The sequence below is a fragment of the Mustela putorius genome, unplaced genomic scaffold, assembly GCF_011764305.1.
Source record: "Mustela putorius furo isolate JIRA1106 unplaced genomic scaffold, ASM1176430v1.1 tig00000450_pilon_pilon_pilon, whole genome shotgun sequence".
Taxonomy (NCBI): Eukaryota; Metazoa; Chordata; class Mammalia; order Carnivora; family Mustelidae; genus Mustela; species Mustela putorius.
The window spans coordinates 7,334,264-7,360,763 of record NW_025421385.1 but is presented as its reverse complement, the minus strand read 5'-3'; the positions used below and the strand labels follow the sequence as shown (position 1 = coordinate 7,360,763).

At 44.4% G+C, this 26,500-nt stretch overlaps 1 protein-coding gene across 1 annotated transcript in view; it reads left to right on the top strand.

Annotated features, from left to right (window-relative positions):
• SLC22A3 (solute carrier family 22 member 3) overlaps nucleotides 1-26,500 on the top strand; it is an 88,916-nt gene that overhangs the window by 52,917 nt on the left and 9,499 nt on the right. Inside the window, exons 6-7 of the mRNA XM_004770906.3 lie at nucleotides 20,859-20,956; nucleotides 21,076-21,290. Of these exons, the coding sequence (XP_004770963.2) occupies nucleotides 20,859-20,956; nucleotides 21,076-21,290 (313 nt within the window). The remainder of the gene's footprint in view (nucleotides 1-20,858; nucleotides 20,957-21,075; nucleotides 21,291-26,500) is intronic.

Genomic DNA, 26,500 nt, shown 5'->3' with positions numbered 1-26,500 from the left:
ATGAAAATGCTTCGGGGTTCCTTTGATATCGGGCATGCCAGTGTAACTTGCTTTGATCCCATGGTGGGTAGAATGTATGTCCTGCCCTTTGACTTTGAGCTTGACCATGTGAGTTGCTTTGGCTGTTGGTAGATTATCACCAGACGTGCTGCAGTAGAATCTTGAAATGTTCTGTGTGGTTGGGCTTGGTCTCTGTGCTTTAGCCATCACCATGAGAAGAATATTCCCAGGCTTGTCTCCCGGCCCCAGAGGAGGCTGAGAGGCATCCGGAGTAGAGCTTGTTTAGCAAAACTTCCCCAAACCTACATCAGCTGTCTCTCAGCCAACCCATAAACATATGAGTGAAATGAATGCTTATTACTTTATGTCACTAAGCTTGATGGTTGTTCTGCAGCATTATTTAACCAATATACGGGTTAAATAGCTTTTGTCACTTACAGACCCAGGTTATACAACTACATAGGTAGTAACTGTGGCTTGGTTTTGCTTTCATTTTTTTCTAAAGGATTTTAAAAAGCCCTTATCCTATATAGACCCCTCTCCTCCCCTACTCCTCCCCTTCTTTTCTTCATGTGGGATATGTTCATGGAAAAGAGTATGTTGCAGCTCCAGTTAACAAGGAGCCTCTAGCAGCCTAGAACTGAGTGTGTCCATATTTGTTCGTGGTATTGTTTTCCTCTGTTGGCCCAACAAACCTATAAGGCTTGACCATAATTTCCCTATTTTAATGATATGCCGATATAGTTTTGTTCATAGTTAGTCTGCAACTTATTAACATATAAGTACTGGGTGTCATATTGGTAGCCAGTCATACATAAACACACACCCGTCGGTGGTTTCCCTGGTGGCACGTTTAGGGAACATCAAGAACGGACATTTGCGCTTTCTGATCCCAAGGGGTCATCACTGATGATCCCACTGTTAGATAAATATATAAGAAATAGAAAATAGAAAAAGATTAAAACTTCATTAGGGAGTGTTAGGTTAAGTTTTAGATTGCCTCACTTACCAGAGAGACGTCCAACTCCTAATCACTGCCATCTTTATTGTATGGTAATGAATTGTCATGCTGACACCGATATGTCTACAGAGAGGGACTTTCCAGCTTTGGGAATGTCTGCTTATGACAGTTCCTTTCAGGGGAGGATTTTATAAACACAATTTTTGTTCTTCCAAAGAAGGAACCACACCATGATTCTGGCTGTCATGAAGCCCATGTGGGGTATGGTTTTGAGTCCAGTTATTGTACTGTCTTTGTGAACGCTGTATTTAATGGCCATCCAAGGCTTGGGATGGAATACTGTCTTCACTTAATTCATTTCAAAAGATCCAGAAAACGTAACTTAATCCCAAGCAGTGCCCCAGGGGGGCTCTAGTCCAGTTCCCGTTGTCAAGAGACAGAAAGGTGTGAGTCTAGAAACTAGTGAAGGATATTGGACAGAAAGTCACTGGAAACTCATACACTGCTTTCCCTTAATAGGATTAAATCTTCATTCTTTGACATCACAGAGAATAAATGGTGCTAATCCACCCAACAAAGCCATGATCCTCAAAAATGACATGTAAAAGTTGTTACTGTCTAATGCATGCTACCACATTAGCTTTCATTTAGAATATTCTTGAATGCTTAAAAACGACAGGACATGGGGCACCTGGGTGGCTCAGTTGGTTAAATGTCTGACTCTTGATTTCAGCTCAGGGTTGTCAGATCGAGCCCCATGCCAGGCTCCGCACTCAGAGCCAAGTCTGCTTGGGATTCTCTCTCTTCCTCTCCCTCTGCCCCTACCCCTACTCATGCACATGCACATGCTCTCTCTCTCTTATAAATAAATAAATAAAATATTTTTTAAAATGACAGGACACTTTATATAACTAAAACGGACCTTTGGAACTGAGAGTTAGTAGTTTTGTACCTAAATACGTTTTCACAAATATCCCGAGTTCTACAAATGGCCTATACTTAAATGGGTTGTTTATTTATTTCCTACACCTTAACCTAAAAAAAAAAATACAATATTGCATGAAAAGGGGAAATGCTGCTTCAAGAAAAATGCTGCATGAAAAGAGAAATAGTGCTACATTTAAAAAGCCAAAAAAATAGTACTGATGGACTTTTGAATCCAGAGTCAGCCCCTTTCCCAAGCTGGTGATTAAATGATAAATTCCTTTCACTAAAGGGTATTCTGCCTAAAATCTTCCTGGTCAGTAGACTCTCATTTAACCCATACAGGGGAGGGGAGGACGTTCCAGAGCGTCATGTGGCTTTAACTGAACTAGGAATCCAAGTGACCTATGTTCGCGGAATGAGATTACAGCCTTGGAGCCGGCGAGGCAGGTTTTCAGGACACCTCCCCCAAGAGCAGCATCTCGAGTGAGGAACCCGGGGGAGACAGGGCCTTCCTCCTCTACCAGCCCCTCTCACCAGTGCTCTTAAAATAATTGGGCCATTTACCTTTGTCAGAATCTTAGCTACTTCATCTAAATACAAGTTAAAGCTTGAAAAACATCCATCAGAAGTGTGAGAGGAAACACGCCGTGTTACTGGGACACACACTCCGTGTGCTCAACGCCACCCATCCGTCTGGGTGTTCGATGACCCGTCACTCATGCGTGATGGGATCTACAAAACCCTGGACCCTGGACTCAGGTGGTGACTCATAGGGTGACCAGCTGTACCCATGTGCCCAGAGCTGGCGGGATTCCTGGGAAGTGAGAGTTTCAGAGCTGAATCTGAGGAAGTCTCGGGCAAACTGGGACAAGCTGGTCAGGCCTCGCCTTCCAGGCTGTGCTCAGCGGAAGTCACCAAGGTTTACACTGGTGAGCTCAGATTTGCCTGTCTGCCCGCGGACTCTGATGCCTGTGAGGGATTCCTGGTCTCACTAGAGACTGGGCTCTGTTTACTCGTCGGACTGGTCCCAAAGTGTGACTCAGGCCGTCCCACCTGGGGCCTCTGTCTTCCTACCCCCTCATCAATCCCTAGTTTTGTTTCATTTCTTTTTCTTTTTCTTTTTTTTTTTTTAACTTTTATTGCCTTTATTTGAAGACCCAATGTGAAATGATATTCCTTTAAAAAAAAAAAAACTTTATTGACATCTGATAAACACAAAACACACACGCATATTTGATTTATTCAACTTGCTCACTCCCCAGCTTCTCTGCTAGTTCTTTTTTTTTTTTAAGACTTTATTTATTTATTTGACAGACAGAGATCACAAGTAGGCAGAGAGGCAGGCAGAGAGAGAGGGGGAAACAGGCTCCCCGCCGAGCTGAGAGCCCAATGTGGGGCTCCATCCCAGCACCCTGGGGTCATGACCTGAGCCGAAGGCAGAGGCTTTAACCCACTGAGCCACCTAGGCGCCCCTCTATTCTAGTTCTTAATCTGGTCCCGAACCCTCGCTTGTGGGACTGGGGCCCTGTCCCCTCTTAATTTCTGCCCTTCTTTCTCCTGAAAATAGGATCCTAGCGCTTTCCCCTTCACTTGTCCGCTGTCTGGAAGCTAGATGCCGCACTCTCTTGATGACTGGTACTTGTTCTTTCTAGAGACTGCTGCTCCTAAGAACCCCTTCTCCAGATGTGTCCCAGACCACAGACAGCAGTGCTGGCCCATAGACAACCTGCTTTTGACCTCCCCTGCACTGGCCTCTCCACCTACAGGCCCTAGTCCCATTCATGGCCAGGTGCAGAGCCACAGCCCCTTCCATTCGCACTTGACCTGGTGCCCCTACTGCTGAGAGTCCAGCAAACTTTCCAAGCAAGGCTGTATGGATGATGGTACTGGGGGAGAGCTCTGAGATTTACCTAGTGACATTCAGAGTCATTCAACTAGCCATTCATTAGTTATGTAATCTGGGAATCATGGACTCCTCCCTTTTTCCTTCTCAAAAGCTGACCCTTGCCTTTAAGAGCAATGGTCCGCCCCTTCTAGCCCCAGCACCGTGTGGGATGCAGAGGAGTGTTTGCCTCCTTCTGTCTAGCCCAAACCCTGGTGGCATTACAAACAAAATTAATTAAAATATAAAACAAGAGGAATGAGCCACACAGGCTTATTCTGTTCTGTTAATATTGGTAGCTCTCTTCTGTGGGCATTGTGACAATGCCTCCTTCAATTATTTTAATTCTGCTTCTCTCTCTCATAGAATAGGGGAGTGGGTTTGCTTTTTTCTTTTTCTTTTTTCCAGCATTTGCCAAGAGAATGGCCCTCTAATGCTGTCTTTGAAATGTTCACGCTCTGTGTGAGAGAGAAAGATGGTCAGCTTTTCCAAGTGTTTTGTTCCTGTGCCATTTGGCCCTTTCTTGTGTTTTTGGCAAAATCAGTTTCTGCAATCCAAATTGCTGTGCTTCCCTGCTGTGAATAAATGAGAAAATACTAGCTCTTTGTGAGCGCATTCCCTGCTGTGGAGGCGATGATGGATACAATGTCCAGAACCCTGCGTATCCAGCTCCTGGCAGGAATTCCCAGGCATTATTCCGAATCCAGAGCTGCTGTTACCATGACAAAACTGCTTGCTCGATCTTCGTCCCACCAGGAAAATCGCCCTTGTTTATGAAATAATCCTAAGAAAAGTGATGCAGACTGGGGAGCAGGTGAAATCATTTAAATTCTGCAAGGCCAAGTTGATTGCTGCTGCACACGGATGTGCTCCGTTGCTGCAGATAACCACAGCAGGAAATTGTGCTGAATAGTAAAGGAGAGAGCACACCAAGATCCCTTTGTTTCTGTCCCTCGAGGTCCCATCCAGGAAGATGGTAACAAAGATATCAGGTCCTAGATTTTTTCGTGGGACAAGTCCTCCTCTTCCTGAGAGGGCACCCAGATGGCCCGATGATGAACACTGGTCATGTTGCCATGGCAACACTCCTTCATGTGGTGCAGATGCGAAGGGAACTAGGTCCACACACTCCAGAGGTGGCTAGATGTCTTGTTTTGGGACAAATAATGCGGACCTGTGCTGTTTTCTCTTTTTCTTTGAATTTGGTGCTATTGAAGGGGGACTTGATTGAGAAGAAGCCTTCCTTCCGCATGTGGCGAACGCACTCCTCTTAAGGGGTCTAGACGGAGGAGGACCAAGAGTGTGGAGAAGCCTTTATGTCCTTCTCAGGAGACAGACATGGGGAATGTTGGGGGAAATGGCCAACCAAAGCCACTTCCTCTGCTAGAGGAAGCTTTCCTATTAAAAGCAAAACTTGGTCACTTTCCCTAGTAATGGGCATAGAGGGTGACCAGATAGAATACCTTGATAAGCAGGGTGGCTAACACACTCCTGTCACCCAGCAGCTGTAACTTTAGCCCCACGGTTGATGGGATAATCGTAAGGCAGTCTGTCCCAATGGGTCACAGGTCCTTGGGGACCATGGAGTTATCGCAAAAGTCCTCAAACCATTTGCAACCAAGCCTTATCTGTAGAGTGAGTTAATATATCTTGGGTAAATATGTACGATTTTTTCAGAATGAAAGTGGTTGTGATTGTTGTTAATAACTGATGAGTTGAAAGGTGTTATTAAGTTTATAATAAATTTATGTTATTATGTGGTCTCAATGAACAGAAATTTTTTTAAGATTTAATCTATTTATTTGGCAGAGATCACATGTAGGCAGAGAGGCAGGCGAGGGGGGGGGTAGGAAGCGGGCTCCCCACTGAGCAGAGAGCCCGATGTGGGGCTCGATCCCAGGACTCTGAGATCATGACCTGAGCCAAAGGCAGAGGCTTTAACCCACTGAGCCACCCAGGCGCCCCGTCAATGAACAGAAATTTAAAAGCACGGTTCCTGTCATTTGGACAAAACTGTTATATTGTTTGGTATTAGCCAGGAGTCTTCATACTCAAGAAGGAGAGGAGTCACAGATCTGTCATCACAGGATTAGTCTTCATCTGTTAAACGACCGTTGCCTGATCTCTCAGTTAAAGTTATACGATGTTCTCAGGAAAAGCCAAAGGACCTCTTCACAAACAGAGTTCTTGACAACTTCCAAGATTCGTTAACTTTTTGATTCAATAAAGTGAACTAAAGTTCATTATATTCTGCTCTTTCACTGGTCCTGTGGACAAGCTCTACATGCTAAGTAGGAAGAATTGAGTAACGGGGTGAACAGTTGCCTTACTACCTCTCGAAGGTGAATCCTTGTTTTCTTCCATTTCCAAACCAATACACCACTAAGGGTCTAGATCTTGAGGAAGACTGAGGAAGGCGTCTTGAATGAATGCTCAGCATGATTACTTTTATGCCACAGAGTGCAATAGAGTTTAAGTACTTAGCCTCATGTTTTGATCCATCTGTGCAGTCTCTAGGATTAAATAGTTGTGTTTGAGAACTTAGAGAAATTTTGCTAAAGGTAATTGAAGCATTCACTCTGCTAGTTAATGACAGTTTGTGTGCTGTATTGATACAGGCCGCTCTAAAATGAGCAGGGGACAGACTTTTTGATGGCAGCTGAGTGAACTGGAGGGTCTACTTCATGTAGTATTTTTTTTTTACCATATCATTTCTTCCTGTGTTCTGTAAACTATTTGGTAGGCTTTGTTCCCTAAAAATAACCAGCTTCTTCAATTCAACAAGTTCATTAATCATTTCAGTGAAAATATTTTTCACATTACAAAGTGAATCACAGAATATTGTACTTGGTACTCATATATTTAGAAAAATCATTTAAGGTTAACTGACATGAAGCTGGCTCAGAAATAAAGGGGCACCTACTCACCTGGTGTAGCAGGTGACTTGTACATCCATTTCATTTTCATTTGTACATGCATTAGTTAGCAAACAGCTACTGAGTGCTGGGTTCAAAACATCTGCCTTTTAAACAATCTCTGTATAATATTCCTTTTCAAAAATGTCTCTTGACATGCATTGAAGATGCTTTGTATTTTTTCCGATTCTTTGTCATTGCTTTTCTTTTTCTTTTTTCTTTTTTGAACTGTACTCAGTTTCCTCTACTAGTTCCCTGTCTGTTCAGCTATACTCACCTTCATGATATAGGAAAGAGCTAAATCAAAGTTCTTACCATTTAAAGTTGAAGATCAGCTGGGATCTCATATGCCGAGTTTGGAAACCATTTCCGTGTGTTTTTGTTTTGATTGCATTTGTTTCTAAGTGGAAAGGTATTCTAGGGGCACCCGGGTAACTCAGTGGGCTAAGCCTTTGCCTTCGGCTCAGGTCATGATCCCGGGGTCCTGGGATCGAGCCCCAAATTGGGCTCTCTGCTCAGCAGGGAGCCTGCTTCTCTCTCTCTCTCTCTCTCTCTGCCTCCCTCTCTGCCTATTTGTGACCTCTGTCAAATAAATAAATAAAATCTTAAAAAAAAAAAAGGTATTCTAACTGGATCTCAATCAGTATATCTGTTAATGATGAAAACTAACATCTATTTGTTGAGATATAAAAAGCAATTCATAAGTCAAAATTAGGGTTAAAAGTGAACACAGCCCAACATTAATGCACCTTACTATGGCCCAGAGTCAAGCCACGAGACTGAACATGCTTCACTCCCGAAATCCTCCAGAAACAGAATTCCAGGGATGGCTGGTGCCCCCTGCTCATGGCTCAGACAGAGAAGCATCTTATCCCTCGCTAAAGGCTCTTCTGTCTTGAACAATAAAGGGCCTACCAATGAGAAATAAGTAACTGTGTGCAAAAATATTTTGCAGATCAATAAAAGGGAGCCACTTGCAAATTGCAGAACACACCACGGATCGTGATGTTTATTAAGGTGCATTTCAACTAGTCTTTTAACTGTTCAGTTGTACTAGACTTTCATCAGAGAAGCTTCTTAGCATTCCCCAATGCGAGCAAATAAACATGAAACTAAGGATTTTCTGGGATATAGAAGGAAGCCAAAATCTGGACAGTTGGGAAATATGGAAGCTCTGAAAATGGACGAAATTCCAGCGCGGCCTCAACGTGGCTGGAGATTGGTTTGGTTATTGCCATTTCTCTTTGAGCGCAGCGTTGACTTAATCGTGCCTCTCTGCGCATGGCACAGCCATGACCGGGCCGTGCAAGGGTCCTCTGGTGTCTCATTTTACTTTCCCTTTCTCCTCTCTCCCCATGTCCACTCTCAACAGGTTTCCAACAGAATGTGCTTGATGTGTGCCCTTTGATATTTATGTGCCCTTAAAAACTAGAAGCTGTTGCGTGTGTGTTTAGGCGACATCGATAGAGCTGTGCTGCTCTAGACCTTGCTTTATTTCTTTTTCATGCAGCAGGACATTTTAAAGCATATTGATCCAATTACATCCAGTCAAAATACCTTTCTACCATCTTGCTCACATGTGAGAGCTGTGTGGTTTTCAACAGTATCATCTGCTGTGTTTCGTGTCCCCATCCTGCTAATGAGAAGCAGGTGGGTTGTTTTCCAGTCATTGTCATACGTGTCCCCTTGGAACCTTTGTGAGATTCCTCATGGAGTTTAATACCTTGAAGTGGAACTGTTGGGTCCTGGGATGCGTGCAGGCCTTGTGCCCTGAGTAATGCCACAGTGTTTTCTGTGTCCACCCACTGAGTGTCCCATTGGTCCACACATTTGGTGTTTTCTGATTTTCTATTGGGCCAGCCTCCTGAGTGTTTTAAGTTGCACATCTCTGGTTACCAGTGAAATTCAGCATATCTCCGTGCATGTCGCTTTGCTCTTTGGGTTCCTTCTCTGTGGATGGCCGTGCCGTATCCTCGCCCACGTGTATTGGATTTTATGGAATCTGTCTCCTTCCATTTATAAAACGCCTTTCATGTGTTGAATACCACCCCCTTGTTGGTTCTAGACATTGCAAGTACATACTCCTCAGTGTTTTAGCTAGTCTTTGGCTTTCCTACTTTTTTCTTCATTGGACAAAAATTCTTAAAGCCTTAAACTTATCTGATACAGGCCAATCTGTGTATATTTTTGGCTATTGATTATATTATGGGTTTTGTTCAAGAAATATTCTTCTAGGGGCATCTGGGTGGCTCAGATGGTTAAGCGTCTGCCTTCGGCTTGGGTCCTGATCTCAGGGTCCTGGGATCGAGACCCGCATTGGGTTCCTTGCGTGGCAGGGAGCCTGCTTCTCTCTCTCCCTCTGCTGTTCTCCCTGCTTGTGCTCTCTCATTCTCTCTGTCAAAAAAATATAAGTAAATAAATCTTTAAAAAGAAAGAAATATTCTTTTACATCCCAGGGCCACAGAGATATTCCCCTATTAGCTTATGGCTTTAGCTGTCTCAGTTACCCCCAGATTCCTCTGGAGCCCACCACCATTCTGACTGGGAAGCAGGGATCCACCTTGATTTGTGTCAGTGCTGAGCCAGGTTTTTTGTTTCTTTCCTTTTTTTTTTTTTTTTTTTTGAGATCTAGCTAATAAGCAGATTCCTCATTCATCAAGCTCCTGTTTCAGAGTCTGAATTAGTTTACAGCCCAAGAGCGGTCTACAGTTCTTAAGGAACCCCAATAATTCGCGACTCAAACATGTGCTTCTGTGCAGCAGACCTGAGCCAGGACACAGGCAGATTGCAGGGGACCCGTAAAGATAGCCTTCTTGGGAAACTCCGTATGGATGAAGAAATGGGTAATAAACCACTGCATTTGGACCCCAGGTCCATATACCGCTACCAGTCATCTTCACATTCTTGGCCTTAAAAGGTAGAAATGTTTTGGTTAGTAAGTGCCCCAAAGACTTCGCGTCTGCGGCACCCTTCATGACTCCGTTCCTCCCTGACATGAAGCAGAGCTACTCTTCAGAGCTGAAATGTCAGTAACGCGAAGACAGACGTGCTACGATCGTTCCTCCAAGTCCTTCTCATTTGTTTACATAATGAGGTTTGCTCTCTGCGACAGTAATGCCTGCCCCCTGTCCCTCTTAAGAAGGAGTGCTGTGGAAGAGCACACTTCTTAAATGTGAAAAGAGATCACAGTTTTTAGACCCACCGACACCTCGGTGAGATCTACCCAGGGCTGCAGTTTGATTGGTTAACTTTTCCTTTACCTGGGTAGCTGCACCAGCTCTCAGCCTTGGGCGGGAGGGCCGTTCTACCCAGGGTTCTCTCCGCCTCAGTGCTATACTTTGATGGTTAAGTTCTGTGATAAATTGATTAGTGCCTATAAGTTGAAAATGCAGAAGAAATAGTCCTCATTTCTTTTAGGAGGTTTTTTTTATGATTAATTATCTTTATTAACATATAATGTATTATTTGCCCCAGGGGTACAGGTCTGTGAATCGTCTCTTTTTAGGAGTTTTAATGGTGTGATTTTGTCAAAAGGAGTTATTGACTCTAAGTAAGAAATCGGAAAAATTTGCATTTTTTCAAAATTTAAATTGAATGGTCTAAGCTTAATTACTTCAAGTAGAAATGTAAGACTTAGCATAATAAATTCCTGTCGAGAGGAGGGGGGGACCAGAGGTTTTTTTGGGTAAACTCGAGAAATCCACAGACTATCACTCAAGATAAGCTAGGTGTGTGTGTAACAAACATTACCAAAATCTCAGTGGCTGTTGTCTCTGCCCCATAGTCTCACTGGGGCCTCCTCTGCTTGGAGCATGGTCCTCCCCCTATAAGCCACGTTGCCTCAGCAGCTGCTGCCTGGACTATCGAGAAAAGAGAATTCTAGGGGATCTTGCTTTGGCAATCAAATGCCCACAAGTCCGTGGTCCATTTGGGTAGGTGGTCCCACCCAGTCAGAGAGAGTCCAGAAATGCGATCTTATCCTGCCCCCAAAATGGGGTGAGGGAGGAGGTGGGGAAGCAAAAATATTCCGCAGACGGTGCCAGTGAGTGCCACCCCATGGGCCTCTTTTAAAAGAGAATGAATGATTAAGAAGACACGAGTCAATCTGAGAAACACTGACTCAGGAAGACAAATGCTTTTCAATTCAAATTATTGCTACGAAGTAGGTTTCACCTTCCTCACTGGTAAAATAATAATAATAATAATAATAATAGTTTAGTCAAAGCGCAAACACAATTTTAAAAGTTGTTATGGAAAAATACAGTGGAGGAGCGCCTGGGTGGCTCCGTGGGTTAAAGCCTCTGCCTTCGACTCAGGTCATGATCCCAGGGTCCTGGGATCGAGCCCCACATCCGGTTCTCTGCTCGGCAGGGAGCCTGCTTCCCTTCCTCTCTCTCTGCCTGCCTCTCTGCCTACTTATGATCTCTCTCTCTCGCTGTCAAATAAACAATTAAATAAATAAATCAAATCTTTAAAAAATTTTTTTCTTAAAAAAGAAAGAAAGAAAGAAAAATATAGTGGATATTATGAAGACCCATATCCTATCAGAGACACCACAGCCGCAGGGCCCCTTGGGAGCAGAAGGAAGGCCAGGCCAAGGGGGACAAATGCCAGGAGCCCAGGGCCATCAAGGCAGTGGAAGGGCGGGCAGGCCTCTCCTCAGGCATAGCCGGTTCAGGGTAAGGATCCAGACAAATGCCCTGAAGAGATGCCTGAGAACCCAGCTTAGCCCCGCGAGCTATGCAGGGACCCCATCTCAGCTTGCGGGGATGCTGTGAAGGCAGAAAGAGGGAAAAGAGGAGAGGGACCCAGGCCTCTGGCACAAATACAGGAGGCAGCCAGTGCCAGCCTGCAGGCTCTCTGAGAACACTGTCCTGGACATGCCCCATCACTGTGGCCCTGGGCACTTGCATGACAGAGTCTCATGTCGTCTGGCTGCCCTTGGCCTGTACAGAAAGGGCTGCCAAGCCAGAGGAGGGGCAGGAGCAAGCGCTTTACGCCCACAGGCCCGGGCAGAAACACACCTGCCAGGAATCTAACTGGGCCAAGTTGCCTTTTTACTGGCGTCCTGCAAACACCTGAATGCCCAGGAAAGAGAGCCGGCAACAGCTAACAGAACCCCGTGGCCACCAGCCGGTGAGGGGAACAGCCATTCCTGAGTCCATATCCGGTCACATTCAAGACCTCATTCTGATTCAGGCTATTTCAGAAGCATCCAGAAGGCTACTGAGAAATGATGCTAAGAATACTGGTGAGTGGGACCTGGGGTTTGGCTTTTGTTTGGACCTATCAGATGACTTCCTTTCACTCACTCATTAGCTTTTCCCTCTATTTAAAAAAAAAAAAAAAAAATCCTTGGCTACCTACTGACTTACAGATGCTCAGTTTGCATATTCATAGAACTAAAAATCTTGAGTGTTTGATCATGCTACTGTAGTGTGAGACTCTGGATGATGTCCTTTAACATGTGGTATTTGGAACTTTTCTTTTTCAGTAATCGTCACTGATGTTTATGCTGTTGGAGGGCTCCCTGAATTTAATTCAGTCCCTTAACAGCACATCTTGGTGTTTCCTCCCCCAAGTTCTGAGTCTTTAGGGTTAGAGTTGTTGTTGTTGTTATTATTTTTTAAGATTTATTTCTTTGTTTGACAGAGAGAGAGACAGCAAGAGAGGGACCACAAGCTGGGGGAGTGGGAGAGGGAGAAGCAGGCTTCCCGCCGAGCAGGGAGCCCCATGAGGGGCTCGATGTGGGACTCGATCCCAGGGCCCTAGGATCCTGACCTGAGCCAAAGGCAGACGCTTAACAACTCAGCCACCCAGGCGCTCCTAAGGCTTGAGTTTTAGATCTGAAAGTGCCTTTTCTTCTCTCTCTCTCTCTTTCTCTTACTTTAACACCTCCCCCACCCTCCCCAAAACTCTCTCAGTTTGTTTTTAAGAAATGAAAAAATGTTCCAACACGTGACCCACAGCTGCAACCCGTTAACCTTTGCTAATCTTAAGTCTGCACTTTGGATCCCTCCTGGGACCAAATGGATGGATGCACTTTGCTGTTCTAGGCGGTGTGCCTGCTTGGGGAGGGGAAGGGAGGGACGCTTTCTAGCCAGACTCAAAACGAGTGGAATAAATATCTTCTCTGCGCATCCTGATAGAAGACCTGGCTGGACCCCAGGTGCTCGCGAGCCACCGTGTCCACTACAGTCGCCGCTAGCCTTGTGCGGCCACATAGCCTTGAACTGTGGCTAGTCTGAGCCGTGATAAGCCATAAGAGGAGATCACATGGTGATTTCGTAGAGCGTGTAAAAGATCTCCTTCACAGTTTCTTATTAACTGCATGTTGAAATGGTAGTATTTTGGATAGATTGGAGTCAGTGGAATATTTTATTAAAATTAATTTTACCTGTTTATTTTACCCTTTTTTTTTAAAGATTTTTTTTTAAGATTTTATTTATTTATTTGACAGAGAGAAATCACAAGTAGGCAGAGAGGCAGGCAGAGAGAGAGAGAGGGAAGCAGGCTCTCTGCTGAGCAGAGAGCCCGATGCGGGACTCGATCCCAGGACTCTGAGATCATGACCTGAGCCAAAGGCAGCAGCTTAACCCACTGAGCCACCCAGGCGCCCTATTTTACCCTTTTTAATGTGGCTTCTGGAAAACTTAAACCGAACTCTGTGACTCGGCTATATTTTCATTGGATGGCACTGGTCTAGGTGACTGAGATTTGTCTTTAACTACTTTGCTAAGCTGCAAATATGCATCATGATTTTAATATAGACTTTTATTTATAATATGAACTCTGTATGGTAAATATTTATCTACTCTTGTTTCAAAGTATAATCAAGTTTTTAACAAGTCCCAAGGCACTATGGGTAGTTTGACAAATTGACTTTTATGGATACCAGGTAGCACTATGACTACCCAGAAGCTAGCCTAGGCTTTATAAGGTGCAACATTTACCCTTGGATCTTCTGGTGTCGGCCTTCGTCTCACTGATGGGGGCATCCGTGACGTGGTGGGATGGGGGCATGGGTCCCCCGGCAGTTGCCAGTGGCCTTCCTCCTACTCATGGACGTCTTCCAGCCCCTGATGCTTGTATGAAAGACCTGCAGGTAGTTGAACTTTGAAGATGGCCTCTGGTCCTCCAGATCAGTGAGCCCGAAATCCTCAAGTCATATTTTATTCCCCCTGGTTTCTGGAAAATTAAAGACTTCTAGAGAACAGAGCTGTAGGGAACTGGTGAAAATTATTACATCACAGGATTGGACTCAAGAACAGAGAAGTGACCCCTTCTCATCCGTGGCTTTGCTTTTCCTTGTGAAATATGGCAACAGACAGAAAATCCACCTCTTGGGAACAACCAGATGAAACCACCTGACATTGCCTCCCCCACCCCGCTGCCCCCACTGCCCTGGCAGGCCCCATGGAGCGTAGTTTGTCCTCTAAAGCCTGGGGCACTTATACTGCGTCTCAGCCTGGGAAGAATAAACACTAGGAGTCAGCTCTGAGGCAGGACAATTCCTTGACCATCAGTGCTTCTCACACAAGTCTCCTGGATGTTCTGAAAAGGAAGATGCCGATTCTCTAACCTGGGGTAGGGTGTGTCTAACGAGCTCCCAGGTGACAGCCAAACTGTTGATTCATGGACTGCACACATTTTGAGGACCACTCCCACTAAGTGTCGCTTGCGGGAACGTTCGCGAAAAGTTACCCAGCCTAAGGCATGGGGGATCAACAGTGCCAAACGGACATCAAATATACGTGGTACACTTTTAAAAACCAGTACAAAAAGAAATCCATTCTTTTAAAACAGAAAGAAAAAGGGGGGAACAATGAACATTCTTCTCTTTACGGAGGAACTCAAGTCAGGCGATCTTTATTTTTTATTTTTTTAAAGATTTTATTTATTAATTTGACAGACAGAGATCACAAGTAGGCAGAGATGCAGGCAGAGAGAGAGGAGGAAGCAGGCTCCCTGCTGAGCAGAGAGCCTGATGCAGGGCTTGATCCCAGGACCCGGAGATCATGACCTGAGCCGAAGGCAGAGGCTTTAACCCACTGAGCCACCCAGGCGCCCAAGCAATCTTTAAAATAACCTCCCCTTGGGGCACAATAGCGTCAGCTACGGTTTACTAATGAAAAAGATAAAGAAGTGCCAAGTGAGTCATCATCTGGAAGTTAACACGTCTCTGAAATGATACAAAACAGCAATGGTCATACTGCCCGCATCCACGATCAAGCTCTTCCTGTGTGTGGTGGGCGTGTGGATGTGTGTGATCCAGTGGAATCTCAAAGTACTAGTGAAGTGAGTGTTGCTATCCTCAGGCTCCTGGGGAGAGAAGTAAGGTTTGCAGAGTTGAGGTCACGTACCAGTTTTCTAACCCCGTGACTCTCTCCCGGTCCTGACTCGTGTCCTTCTTGACCAGAAAGCAGCCCCACATCAGGGGACTTCTTGAGCACCATATTTAGAACAGACAGTAATTTATAATGTCTTTCTCTTCCTTGGCAATTTAAGTGAAAACATCAACTTGAAAAAAGGTTTCCGAAAGGCACCAGGAAGCATGGTACGTGCAGCTAGATTAATCACAGTTAGATGAACAAAGTACATTTTCAACTCGGGCGACATCACTGTTAATGTAACATAAAAGTCTTGGAAGAGCTGAAAGACTGTTAGGAGGCAGCTGGAACAAACAGCAGGCAGCTCAGTCGATCAACATTAGGAGACTGACCTACGCAGCTTACCTGTGAGCAAGCCCTTTTCCTACGAGTGACATTACCAGGCAACAAGACTCCAGACACACAAATGTTACCATGAGCCTTTCCTATCTTCCTTTGCTCCAAACTGGAGCAGGCAGACACCACTTAGATGACAAAAACATACAACAAAATATCATACCAAGCTAGATACAAAAGACAACATTCTGTATGGTTCCATTTACATGAAATTCTGAAAAAAGCAAAACTGTAATGACACAAAGAAGACGGGGAGGGGGGTTGTCTGGGGCTAAGAGTCAGGGGAGAGGGTGACTGTAGAGTCGGGAGGAAACCTCCTGAGGATAATGGAGACGGTCCGTACCATGGTCGTACTGTGGTTGTGGTTCATCGACTCTACACATCCATCAAGATTCACTCAAGTGCACATGAACTTGCTGAATTCTATTGTATGAACGTTATATCTCAATAAAGCAAACTGACGTATGTACATATAATAACCCTGATCTAGCCTTTCTACTCTTTTGTATCTGACTCAGAGTAAGCGAAATTTGGTAACCCTTTGGCAACACAAAATAAACACGACTTAATTTCAAAATTCAGAGCTGGGAGTTGTTGTAGAAGAAGAATAGCTTCAGCAGCCACTGCACATGAGTTGCCAAGACTGTACTGGACGTATGCCCATCCCAAGACACGGCGTTCAGTCTCTCAAGGTCTTCAGTCACCCAGAAAGTGGGTCATCTTTCAGAATATCTGCGTCACTGTGGAGGACATGTCAGTAAATCAAAAACCAGCTGGATTTATTCTTAAATTGGCAAAATGCATACTTGCTTGGAGGTACTATTAATCCTTTCATTCACTGGACAGGGAAGATTGGCTTTTACAGTCTTGGTTACCTTTGGTTTTATCAATACCTCATATTCTTTTGGTAAAGGGTATGTGTTAGGGATGAAACTTGTGCTTTGGGAAAGCAGAGAACATGTGACGGCTTGATTCTCAATCTTAAAAGTTTGAAATGAAGACTAATAATAAATATTTTTACTGAGTAAGTCGGAACACTCAAGCAATTATTTTAATTCTTTAATACAAAATTATGTTGCCTAAAATACGCAATTATTGCAAAAGAATTGTTCTGGACCGAATTCTCCAGAAAATTCTGCTTTAGGCAACAAGTTACAGAAAAACAACTTAAATGGGCGTAAACAATAAACCCATTTCCTGGCTCATGTATCTGGAATTCCAAGGCTAATAGCAGCATTTGGGGCTGGCTGAACCTGGCTGTCAACAGTCCCAGCCGTGGTTTTCTCCCGCCCCACTCTGCCGACAGAGTGACTTCATCTTCACGTGTTGGCCTCCTGGGCGTAAGTTAGGTGCTAAATTCTACTTGAGCCCACCGTTTTCTCATTAATTCCCTGAAGGTGGAGAGAGAAGATTCCTTCAGGAACTGCTGACTTAAGGTCAGTGAAGGAATTTCTTTTTTTGTTTGTTTTATTTAAAGATTTTATTTATTAGAGTGAGCGAGAGAGAGAGAAGCAGAATCCTCGCTGAGCAGAGAGCCTCAGGGCTGGAGGGCAGGACTCCAAGAGCAGGACCTGAGCTGAAGGCAGGTGCTCAACCGACTGTGCACCCAAGGTGCCCCCAGTGAAGGACTTTCTCGAGACGATTTCTCATTGGTTCAAATTGGGTCTCATGCCCAGTCACTGGCACAGAGGGTAGAATTGCCCTTCAGCAACCAGGTCTCCCCTGCAGTTGGAAACGGAATCAGCTCCCCTGAGAAAGGGAATTGATGGGGGGAGGCGCAGTGAAGGTTCTATTAAGACCAAGAAAGGGAGAATGACACAGAGCCAACAACAAAAAAGGTACATTAGGGTCTCACTTAAATCCGTTATTTGAAAGGTGAGCTATAGTTCTTCTTGTTAGGAAAAGGCCTTTCGGTTTAAATGTTAATTTTAAGAGAATATTTATAGCAAAAAGGAAGAAAGTAAACCCCACCATAATCTTACTACCCTGTGAGGATCACTAATGATACAAGCATATTTTTCAACATTAAAATAAATATTAAACTCTGCCTACTGCAGACACAGTAGAGCGTAATGGTTAGTAACATACAAACGTGGGTGTCCACCTCCTGGTTCATCTACTTACTGTCTGTGGGTCCTCTGTGGGGAAGCTACTTATCTTTCCTGTGCCTCAACTTCTTCCTCTCTGTGATGGGTATAAGCAGATCATTTATAAGTTCCAACAGCACTAACCTTCTAGTTCAGAAGCCGGCAGTCTACAGCCTGCGGGCCAGACCTGGCTTGCTGCCCATTTTTATAAATAGAGTTTTATTGGGATCCGGCCATAGCCATCCATTTGTGTATCCATCTGTGGCTGCTTTCACACTGCGATAGCAAAGTGAAATAGTTCCAACAGAGACTGTATTGCCCACAAAACCAAAAGTACTTATAATCTGGTTCTTTGCAGGAAAAAAAAAAAAAAGTGTGCTGACCTCTGGGTCAGACCAGTAGGCCTCTATTGTCTTGTCAAAATCTATCATGTCATAATTCTGTGGTTGTGTAGTAACTTAACCAGCCTGAAGATACGATCAAGAAAAAGTGACATTGGCAGAGATACCACGAAAACAAGAGATGTGCAGTTGTTTTATCAGGTGGAGATAGTTCTAAGAACCGCGAGTGACTGAAAAAATCTACAAAAGTGCTGAAATGTCAAGTTATCTTCCTGAACTGACCAGAGATCTTGTAATATATGATACATGATTTCCTTTTAACTCTGGGGGTTTGACACTGGGACCTGAATGAAAGCGAATCTGTAGTCTTATCTAGTCGATAGAGGTCATAGCTGTGGGGAAACGACCCGAAGACTGAAGAAGGAATGAAAGAGAAACCATAACAAATTGTGGCAAATACTGCTTTAGTAAAGAAAAGATCGTCACCATCTGTGTGCTCCGGGGAGCAGTGGTACAGATGTGTGGACGGGCAGAGCGACCGGACCCGGGACTCCCTAGAGAGAAGGGAGTCGTCTGAATGAGCACAGTCAAGCTGACCCACGTCTGAGCGCGGAGGACCCACAGTGAGTGGAAAGAAAAGACTTCTTGGAAACAGTGAAATATCCATGGACTCAGCTGCGCTCGCAGTCTGGGGAGTTTTGATCTTGAATTTGAAGGTCCTCAAGCTCTAGATTTTAGTCAAATCCAACGTTTCCATAAAATTATGTTTTAACTAAAGGTTAGCTTTTTGGCCAAATGTGTAACATCCTTCCTGGAAAAGGAAGTGACCATCAGCTACACGGAAGTTTTCTTAAAAAGCCTCGAATCCATTCAGCAGCGATGTGATCAGTAAGAATAAAGGGTCCCCATCAACTGCCTGATTGCAGATCCCGGCTCAACCGCCTTCCCGTTAACCCTTCAAGTCCTGAGCCTCGTTTTTCTTATTTATAAAACAGGATTGATAACTTTGGAGGATTTTGAGAGAATCAAATGAAATAATCCATGTAAGGTAGTTAGCCCAGAATCCAACAAGTATTACATGCTTTTTAGAAATGAACCTTTTTTTTTTTTTAAAGAAGATTTTATTTATTTATTTGAGAGAGAGAAAGAGAGAACGAGTCAGGGTGAGGGGCAGAGGGAGAAGCAGACTCCCCACTGAGCAGGGAGCCCAATGGGGGGTTCAATGCTGGGACTCTGGGATCATGATCTGAACAGAAGGCAGACACTTAACTGACTGAGACACCCAGGCAGAAGTGAATTACTTTGACATGGACAAGATAGGAGAGTAATTGTGGAAAACATTTTGATAACCAACCATATAATGATACGTTGTTGTAATACCCGAAGTTCTTTCATTTTTGGTATTTCTGCCTTATTTTTGGAGTGGCAAAGGTCTTAAAAATTCTTAGAATTTAGAAAAGGAGATTGGGAAACATTTTCATAAACATTGTATTCATTTAGAGTACAGGTCAACTTGCTGCTGAAACAGAGACCCCAAAAATATAATGACCAAAGAAAAACAAAGGAAGAAAGAAAGAAAGAAAAAGCAAGGAGGGAGGGAAGGAAGGAAGGAAGGAAGGGAAGTGTCTTTCTCTTGAACGTGCTCACCCAGAGGTAAGCAGCCCAGCACTAGAAGGCAGCTCTGGTCCCTGAGTGCCTCCAGGACCCAGGTTCCAGTTATCTTGTTTCCACAACTGCTACCTGCAACAGGTTGTCAAGGAAAAGCTAATTCACCAGCATCTCCTTCCATCCCTTAGGAGAGGGAAGGCAGTGAATAAAGAGAAAAGTCATTCTTTTTTAAAGGATTGGATCTAGAACCTGCGTATCTGGCTTTTGTTCCCACCTCATTACTGAGAGCTTAATCAAAGGGCTGCCCATAGTTGAAGGAGAGGCTAGAAGATGTGACTTGGCGAGGTATCCACGTGCCAAACTGAAATTCGGTGGATTCTGTTATCAAAAGGGAGAAAGAAAGAATGGATGGTAGAACCAATGAGCAGTCTCCCGCAGGCCTTATCATGGAAACTAGTGTTGTGTCACTGACTCTAAGACCCTATTGATTGTAAGACCCGTCATTTTATGTACCACTAAGTAAGAAAAACCATGCTCTGAAACATATTATTAAACGTACTGTTTTCTTTTCAGCTCAGTTGTATTCATCCCAATTTAGGAAAGGTTAAAATGGGAAACATACGTATCTTGGGATAGAAGAGATTCCGGTATTGGGAGACAAGGTGATCCAAAGGCATTGACTTGGCAGTCTTCTTTTGCTTGGGACCATCCCTGAGGCAAGCAGACAGGAGATACCAAGCTTTGTTGATCTCATCCAGTGTCGTGCTTAGCCTCGGTGACTGACAAAGTACCTGCTTTTTGGCTTTGTTTCCCTTATAGTGCCTTCTAAATCATAAGCACCAGCAATATTTGTTTCATGCAGTGAAAGAAAAGACCAACTTCTTGGATGACCAAATAGAGATGAGCTGAATTTTCCAGGATCGAAAAGACACTTGATTCAAATAAATAGACCAAAGCAAACGGACACCTTTGGGGCCCTGCTTGCTCTTGAGTTTAAGACAATCTTATTTAACATCAGGTTGATAATTTAATAAAGAAACACTCATTTGGATCCCAGCTGCTTATGCCATTTTTACATTTGTTCTCTCCAGTTTAATAAACGCACACATGTGTTGTACTTTAAAACACACCTTTTGTCCCTGGTGAGTCCGAGGAGATTAACATACAGGACCCCTGTTCCTTGCCTCAAAACAGCCTCTCCTGCAGCAACCACATCTTTGTGAATCTGACCTTTTACGACGGCGAAGGAATCCAACTCTCCGTTCTCGGGTTTTAAGACGTAGTCATGAAAGACTTTGGTCGATTCAGTCAGATCATTTGACTTGGTGGCTTTGAATCTGGTCAATGAAAATCTATAATATGCAGGTGTGTCTTGCTGTATTTGCTACTGAAATCTGCTTCTCTTATATAGATCACTGTTACAGATGAGGAGGTTAGTAACCCATCCTTTTTAGATCTGGTGAGGACTCCCCAAATGAGGAAGTGCACACTTATTCTTATGTTTGCTTGGTAAGTCTGACTTGTGATGGGCTCAAAAGCTTGTATCGAATTTACAATGTGCCCCTTCCTTTGGAGCAGGCTGAAGTTATGCCTTACTTGGTCTCCGTTGTTTTTCACTGTTGCTCCAGGTTCACAAGCGCGGTGGTGTATCAGGGACTCGTCATGCGCCTGGGAATTATAGGAGGCAACCTCTATATCGACTTTTTCATCTCAGGAGTTGTGGAACTGCCCGCGGCCCTCCTGATCTTACTGACCATTGAGCGTTTTGGACGACGCCTTCCCTTTGCAGGAAGCAACATAGTGGCGGGGGTGGCCTGCCTTGTCACTGCATTCTTACCCGAAGGTAATAGTCCCCCAGATCTGTCAGGCACTCAAGAACGCGAAATAGTCCTAAGTCAAAATAATCAAGAATGGGGAACTTCTTGTCCTTCAAAAATGTACCACACTCAATATCCTGGTATCGGTCAACCTATAGTGATGTCACTCAGTTTTCTTCTTAAGTGCTGTAATGACTCTGCGTTTAGGGATTGGTTCTACAGATTTTTCTGTTTTCTCCACTTTAGGTTCATTTATGGATGGAATAGCTGTCATGCAGAGTCTAGCGTATAGTGATGTAGGTTATTACTGATCACTTTTATTCAACTGGCTCGCATGCAGTCCTTGACCATGGTTACTGTATTTTCCGATTACCTGCGGTATCGCTGGCCCCATGCAAAATACCAGGGTTACAAAAGGAAGAAAGGAAGACAACTGTTGACTCCAGAAGGTTCATAACCTAGGAAGGAGGATGGATACTCCATTTTTAAAAATTTGCTTTTCTTCCAAGTTCTTCTAACTAAATTCTAGTTAGTTAACATACATTGTAATGTTAGTTTGAGATGTAGAATTTTGTGATCGATCACTTACGTAGGACGCCCAGTGCGTTGAGATGTAGAATTTTGTGATCGATCACTTACGTAGGACGCCCAGTGCGCATCACAAGTGCCCTCCTTAATGCCCACCACCCATCGAGCCCCTCCCCTCACTCCCCTCCCCCCAGCAACCCTCGGTTTGTTCTCTATAGTTAAGAGTCTGTTTCTAGTCTTGCCTCTTTCCCCCTCCCCACATTCAACTGTTATGTTTCTTAAATTCTACATATGAGTGAGATCATATGGTATTTGTCTTTCTCTGACTGACCGATTCCACTTAGCATTATACTCTCTAGCTCCAATTACACCATTGCAAATGGTAAGATTTTATTCTTTCATTCTTTTACCTGGCTGAGTAGTATTCCCTTGCACGCGCGCGCGCACGCGCGCGTGCACACACCTCCCCCCCACATCTTCTTTATCCATTTATCAGTTGATGGACATATGGATATCTGGGCTCTTTCCATAACTTGGCTTTTGTTGATAATGCTGCTATAAACATTGATATAGATATTTTAATGCTTTCACAACTCCCTGTGATAAATGAAATAATAGAATTAGTTAGAGGTAAACCTTGTCATTAGGGGTAGGGCGTGCTGACTCATTACGTGAGCAAAAACCTGCATAGAACTTTCCACTCCTCAGAAACTGAACTGCTAATAGTCTACTGTTATCTAGAAGCCTTACCTTTAACAAAAGAGTCGACAAACGCATATTTTGTATGCCTTATATACTATATTCTCACAATGAAGTTAGGGAAAAGAAAATGTTACCAAGAAAATCATAAGGAAGAGATATATACCGCATTGTAGTGGAAATACTGTCTGCACGTAGGTGGACCCACACAGTTTAAACCTGTTGTTCTGGAGCCAACTGTACCAGATTCAGAAAAATAAAGCTCTCTGAAGGCTCTACTTGATTTAAAAAAAAAAAATAGGTACAAGGAGTCTTATGCATGGAGTGGTCAGGAGAAACCACTCAGAGGTGAGAACTAGGCGCGTATGAAAGAGGAGGAGAGAGGTACTGGAGAGGGGGGCCTGGCTGGCTCAGTCAGCCTGATCTCAGTGTCATGAGTTTGAACCCCACTTTGGGTGTAGAGATTACTAAAAATAAATAAATAAGCAAACTTTATAAAAGAAAAAAGAAATCCCCTTGACAGAAGGCAAGGGTAGGAGAGATGTTTTTTTCAAAGCAGAGCACGGCTCTCAGAAGTATGAGCCATCTTTGAGGGATCTGGAATCACACGTTCTCTGTTATTGCTCAAGTTTCCAAAAAAAAGGGGGCTGAAAGATAGCCTGCCACCAGCGGTGACTGGCCTCACGGGCCATGCCAGGAGCTTGGGCATGGCCCTGCGAGCTTCCTCATAGTCGCATTAGGTTGGCTGGTAGCAGTGAGGAGGAGGGATGTGGAGAGCAGGAATCAGTGTCATGGCAGTCGGCCCCGGGCGAGACAGGATGAGTTCAGGGATTTGTCAGAGGTCAGGGTTGCGCAATGACCATAGCTTGCTGCAGAGGGGGGCCGTGACCCCAGATGCATGGGTTGTACAACCCGCATCATCTCTGCCCCAGGACACAGCGGGCCCTGGATGGGGAAGCCCTGCCAAGTCCTATGGAATGTGCGAATCAGAGCAAGTTCATTATTTCCAGGTGCCACGCATGCGAGGTGGAGGTTCCTGAGAGGGCGGGTTCTCCCGGAGTCCTTGCGTCGGCCCCAGAGAGACTGTCTTTTCTTAGGAGAATCATCTGAGGGTCACGAAAGGAGGCATAATATTGTGGAAGTGAAAACAGGCATTTACAGATGACTTTATTAATTATATGATGGTTTATGAAGTCCCCAAACCCTACTTGAATAAAATTACAAAAATGTCCCTCTTCAGACCAGAAAATTAAAAAAAGATGTAAAGTCTTCAGTCTTACTGATTTGGTCGATGGTTAACAAAACTGATTATTTACACTGATCTCATTTTCCTCAAGTATACTAGTTTCTTAGGGCTATAGTAACCAAGTACCATGCCCTGGGGGGGGCTTGAAACAACAGAAATATATTCTCTCGCAGTCCCAGAGGCTGGAGGTCTGAAATCCCAGTGTGGACAGGGCCAGCCTCTCTCTGAAGGCTCATCTTCCGAACTTCTGGAGGTTGCTGGTAACCCCCCAGGCATTCCTTAACATTATCCCAATGTCTGCCCCCATCTTCATAGGACCCTGTCTTCTCTGCATCTTAACTATCACATCTGCAAAGACCCGTTTAGAAATACACTCACATTCTGGGTTCTAGGTGGACATGGACTTTGGGGAACACTATTCAACCCACTACATTGAGTTAAAACATTTTTCTAAGAGCTGGACAATCTGTGTAACATCTATTGGTCAATGCGTGTCTGTTTAGTATCTATGAGTGGCCACCACTAAACTAGGAGTAGGAACAGAGCAGTGAACAAGATGGACATAACTTCTGCCCTTGGCGATAGTGTTCAATTTAAGCAGAAGGGGAACAAATGGAGGATGCTGGACTTCACTGTTGTTTCCATTTTACTTTAACATTGTATCATTTGGGGTTGAATATCCTACCAGGAGGTCTTCTGTTCTCAGGGCACATGGAGTAAGAAGTGTTTGTTGCACATGAAATTAGGGAATGGGTTAAGGACTTATGGGTGGAGAAAGGTTAAGGATTTATGGATGGACCATCATTTCATGGTCTAACGTTCCCCTGGAAGATTCTGTCTGGGCTCAGACCGATTGGGGTGATTTTGACGTGCGCAGCGTTCTACATGATCCCAGAGAGCATTCTAGACCATATGCCCGCACCAACATTGGAGTGACTAGATGAACGGGAATCAGGCGATTGTGTAGAGAACACTTTCCTATATGGAAAAATGCAAGGCAAAGTACAGACTTTTCCGTGTGATCTGATCAGTTTTATTTTGAAGATACCATTTCCTGATTTCAGCTTTAGAATTGTTCTCAGCAATCCTGAAAAATAATCATTACGCTCTTATTCTGGACGCAGATTGTTTGTGCATTTCCAGATAGTCATATGTCAGTCGTGATGGGCAAGAATAAATTCACATCTTAATGCTCCTTGTGAGTACCCACAGTTTAGGGGCAGTTCTCACTCCTTTGGCAGCCCTTCTCCTGAAGGGAGCTTTTGGACTTGGTTACTTGGGCTCATGAATTAACATTAGAAAGACTTTTCCTCTCAGTCATTCTTGACGTCAGGAGCAGGAGGATGGCCCATGCCGAGAATGCTGATTAGCCTTTTAGAGGAATCAGCTCTAAAATTATTGAGAGCAGTTTAACTGGCTTCCCCTCCACTAAGCACAACTTTTTATGGCCTGAAGAATGAGATTCTGGAAAAAGAAAGCCTTTCTGGCTGTACGTTCACTTAAACCTCACTGCTTTTGACCCACATTTTTGAACTCTGATTAAAGTCGGAAGACTAGAAGGTTTTCTTTGTCTACAGTGGTCTGGCCTGAGTCTTTCATTTGGATTTGTTTGGGATGGCTACAGACCTAACCGCCTGGTTAAGTACCCCCTTTGAAACAGAAAGGCTGCCTTTTGCTTTTATTTCTCTCTTAAGTGAAAAACCAGCCAATGTACCTTAATTTACACATCTCTAGTACAAATTTTCACTACATTTTATTTCAGAACTCAAAGCAGATGGTACATTCAGAGGAGACGTCAAATGGCGTTTGTTTAAAATCCTGTTTCCTACTTTTCAAAACTTGCGGTCTTACTCCCAGTCATCTCCCGTCTCTTGACCAAACCCCTATTCAGAGGGACCTTCTTTCCCTGTGTTCTCGGGACTCCGTGGAGAGAGTGCCAGCCTCGGTCCTCATTTGTAAATTGTCCTGTGTTCGTCATTGCTACGAAAGGTGTCTACCCCCGCTCCAAGATGAAGGCAGCTTATCACTGGGATGATGGGAAGTTTCTGTTTGCGTACGTGATAGTCACACAACCTTTGTACTTCCTAACAAACTGCTTTCGGTTCACTCTCCGTGCCTCTGGTTCTCGTGTGTTATTACACATTTCACCCAGGTCTCTAGCTCCGTGTGGTTAGACAGTGGCCTCTGCTGCTCAGGAGTCGAGAGGCTCTCAGAGTCCGGCCCACGTGGAGGAGAAACCACGGCTCCTCCCGGGCCTCCGTGGACAGCGTTTTCTGAACATTGTACTCACTTGACTGGGCATTTACCTGTCTTCACTGAGCTAATCACATGTTTTATGTGCACACGTGTGTGTTTTCATTTGGTTTCTGGGTTTCTGTGTGGTTCTTTCCAGCAAACAGTTCCAGCCTCCGTCGTAAACTTGAACTGTCCTCGAACTTGTCAGCGGGGACTCCCTTACAGACTTGTCTTGATTCAGTAGGAAAAAAAAGACCTAAAACTTAAGAACTTAACCTGGATAATCAAGCTGTTTCCACAATAGCAGGCGACATTCTTTGCAGCCTGAGAGCTTTGAAAGGTGGCCTGGTCAGGCTGGGACCCAGGGAATCTGGGCAAGAGCTGCCACGTTCCTTTCCCTGGCCCCTGGCACGGCCCCACCTGCTCGTGGAGGCCTGGGGCGGAATGCATTTCCTGGTCCCCCTCCCTGGCCTTCGTGAAAAGGCAAAGCCTAAATAAAACACATGCTGACAGCCGTTCCGTGCCCGA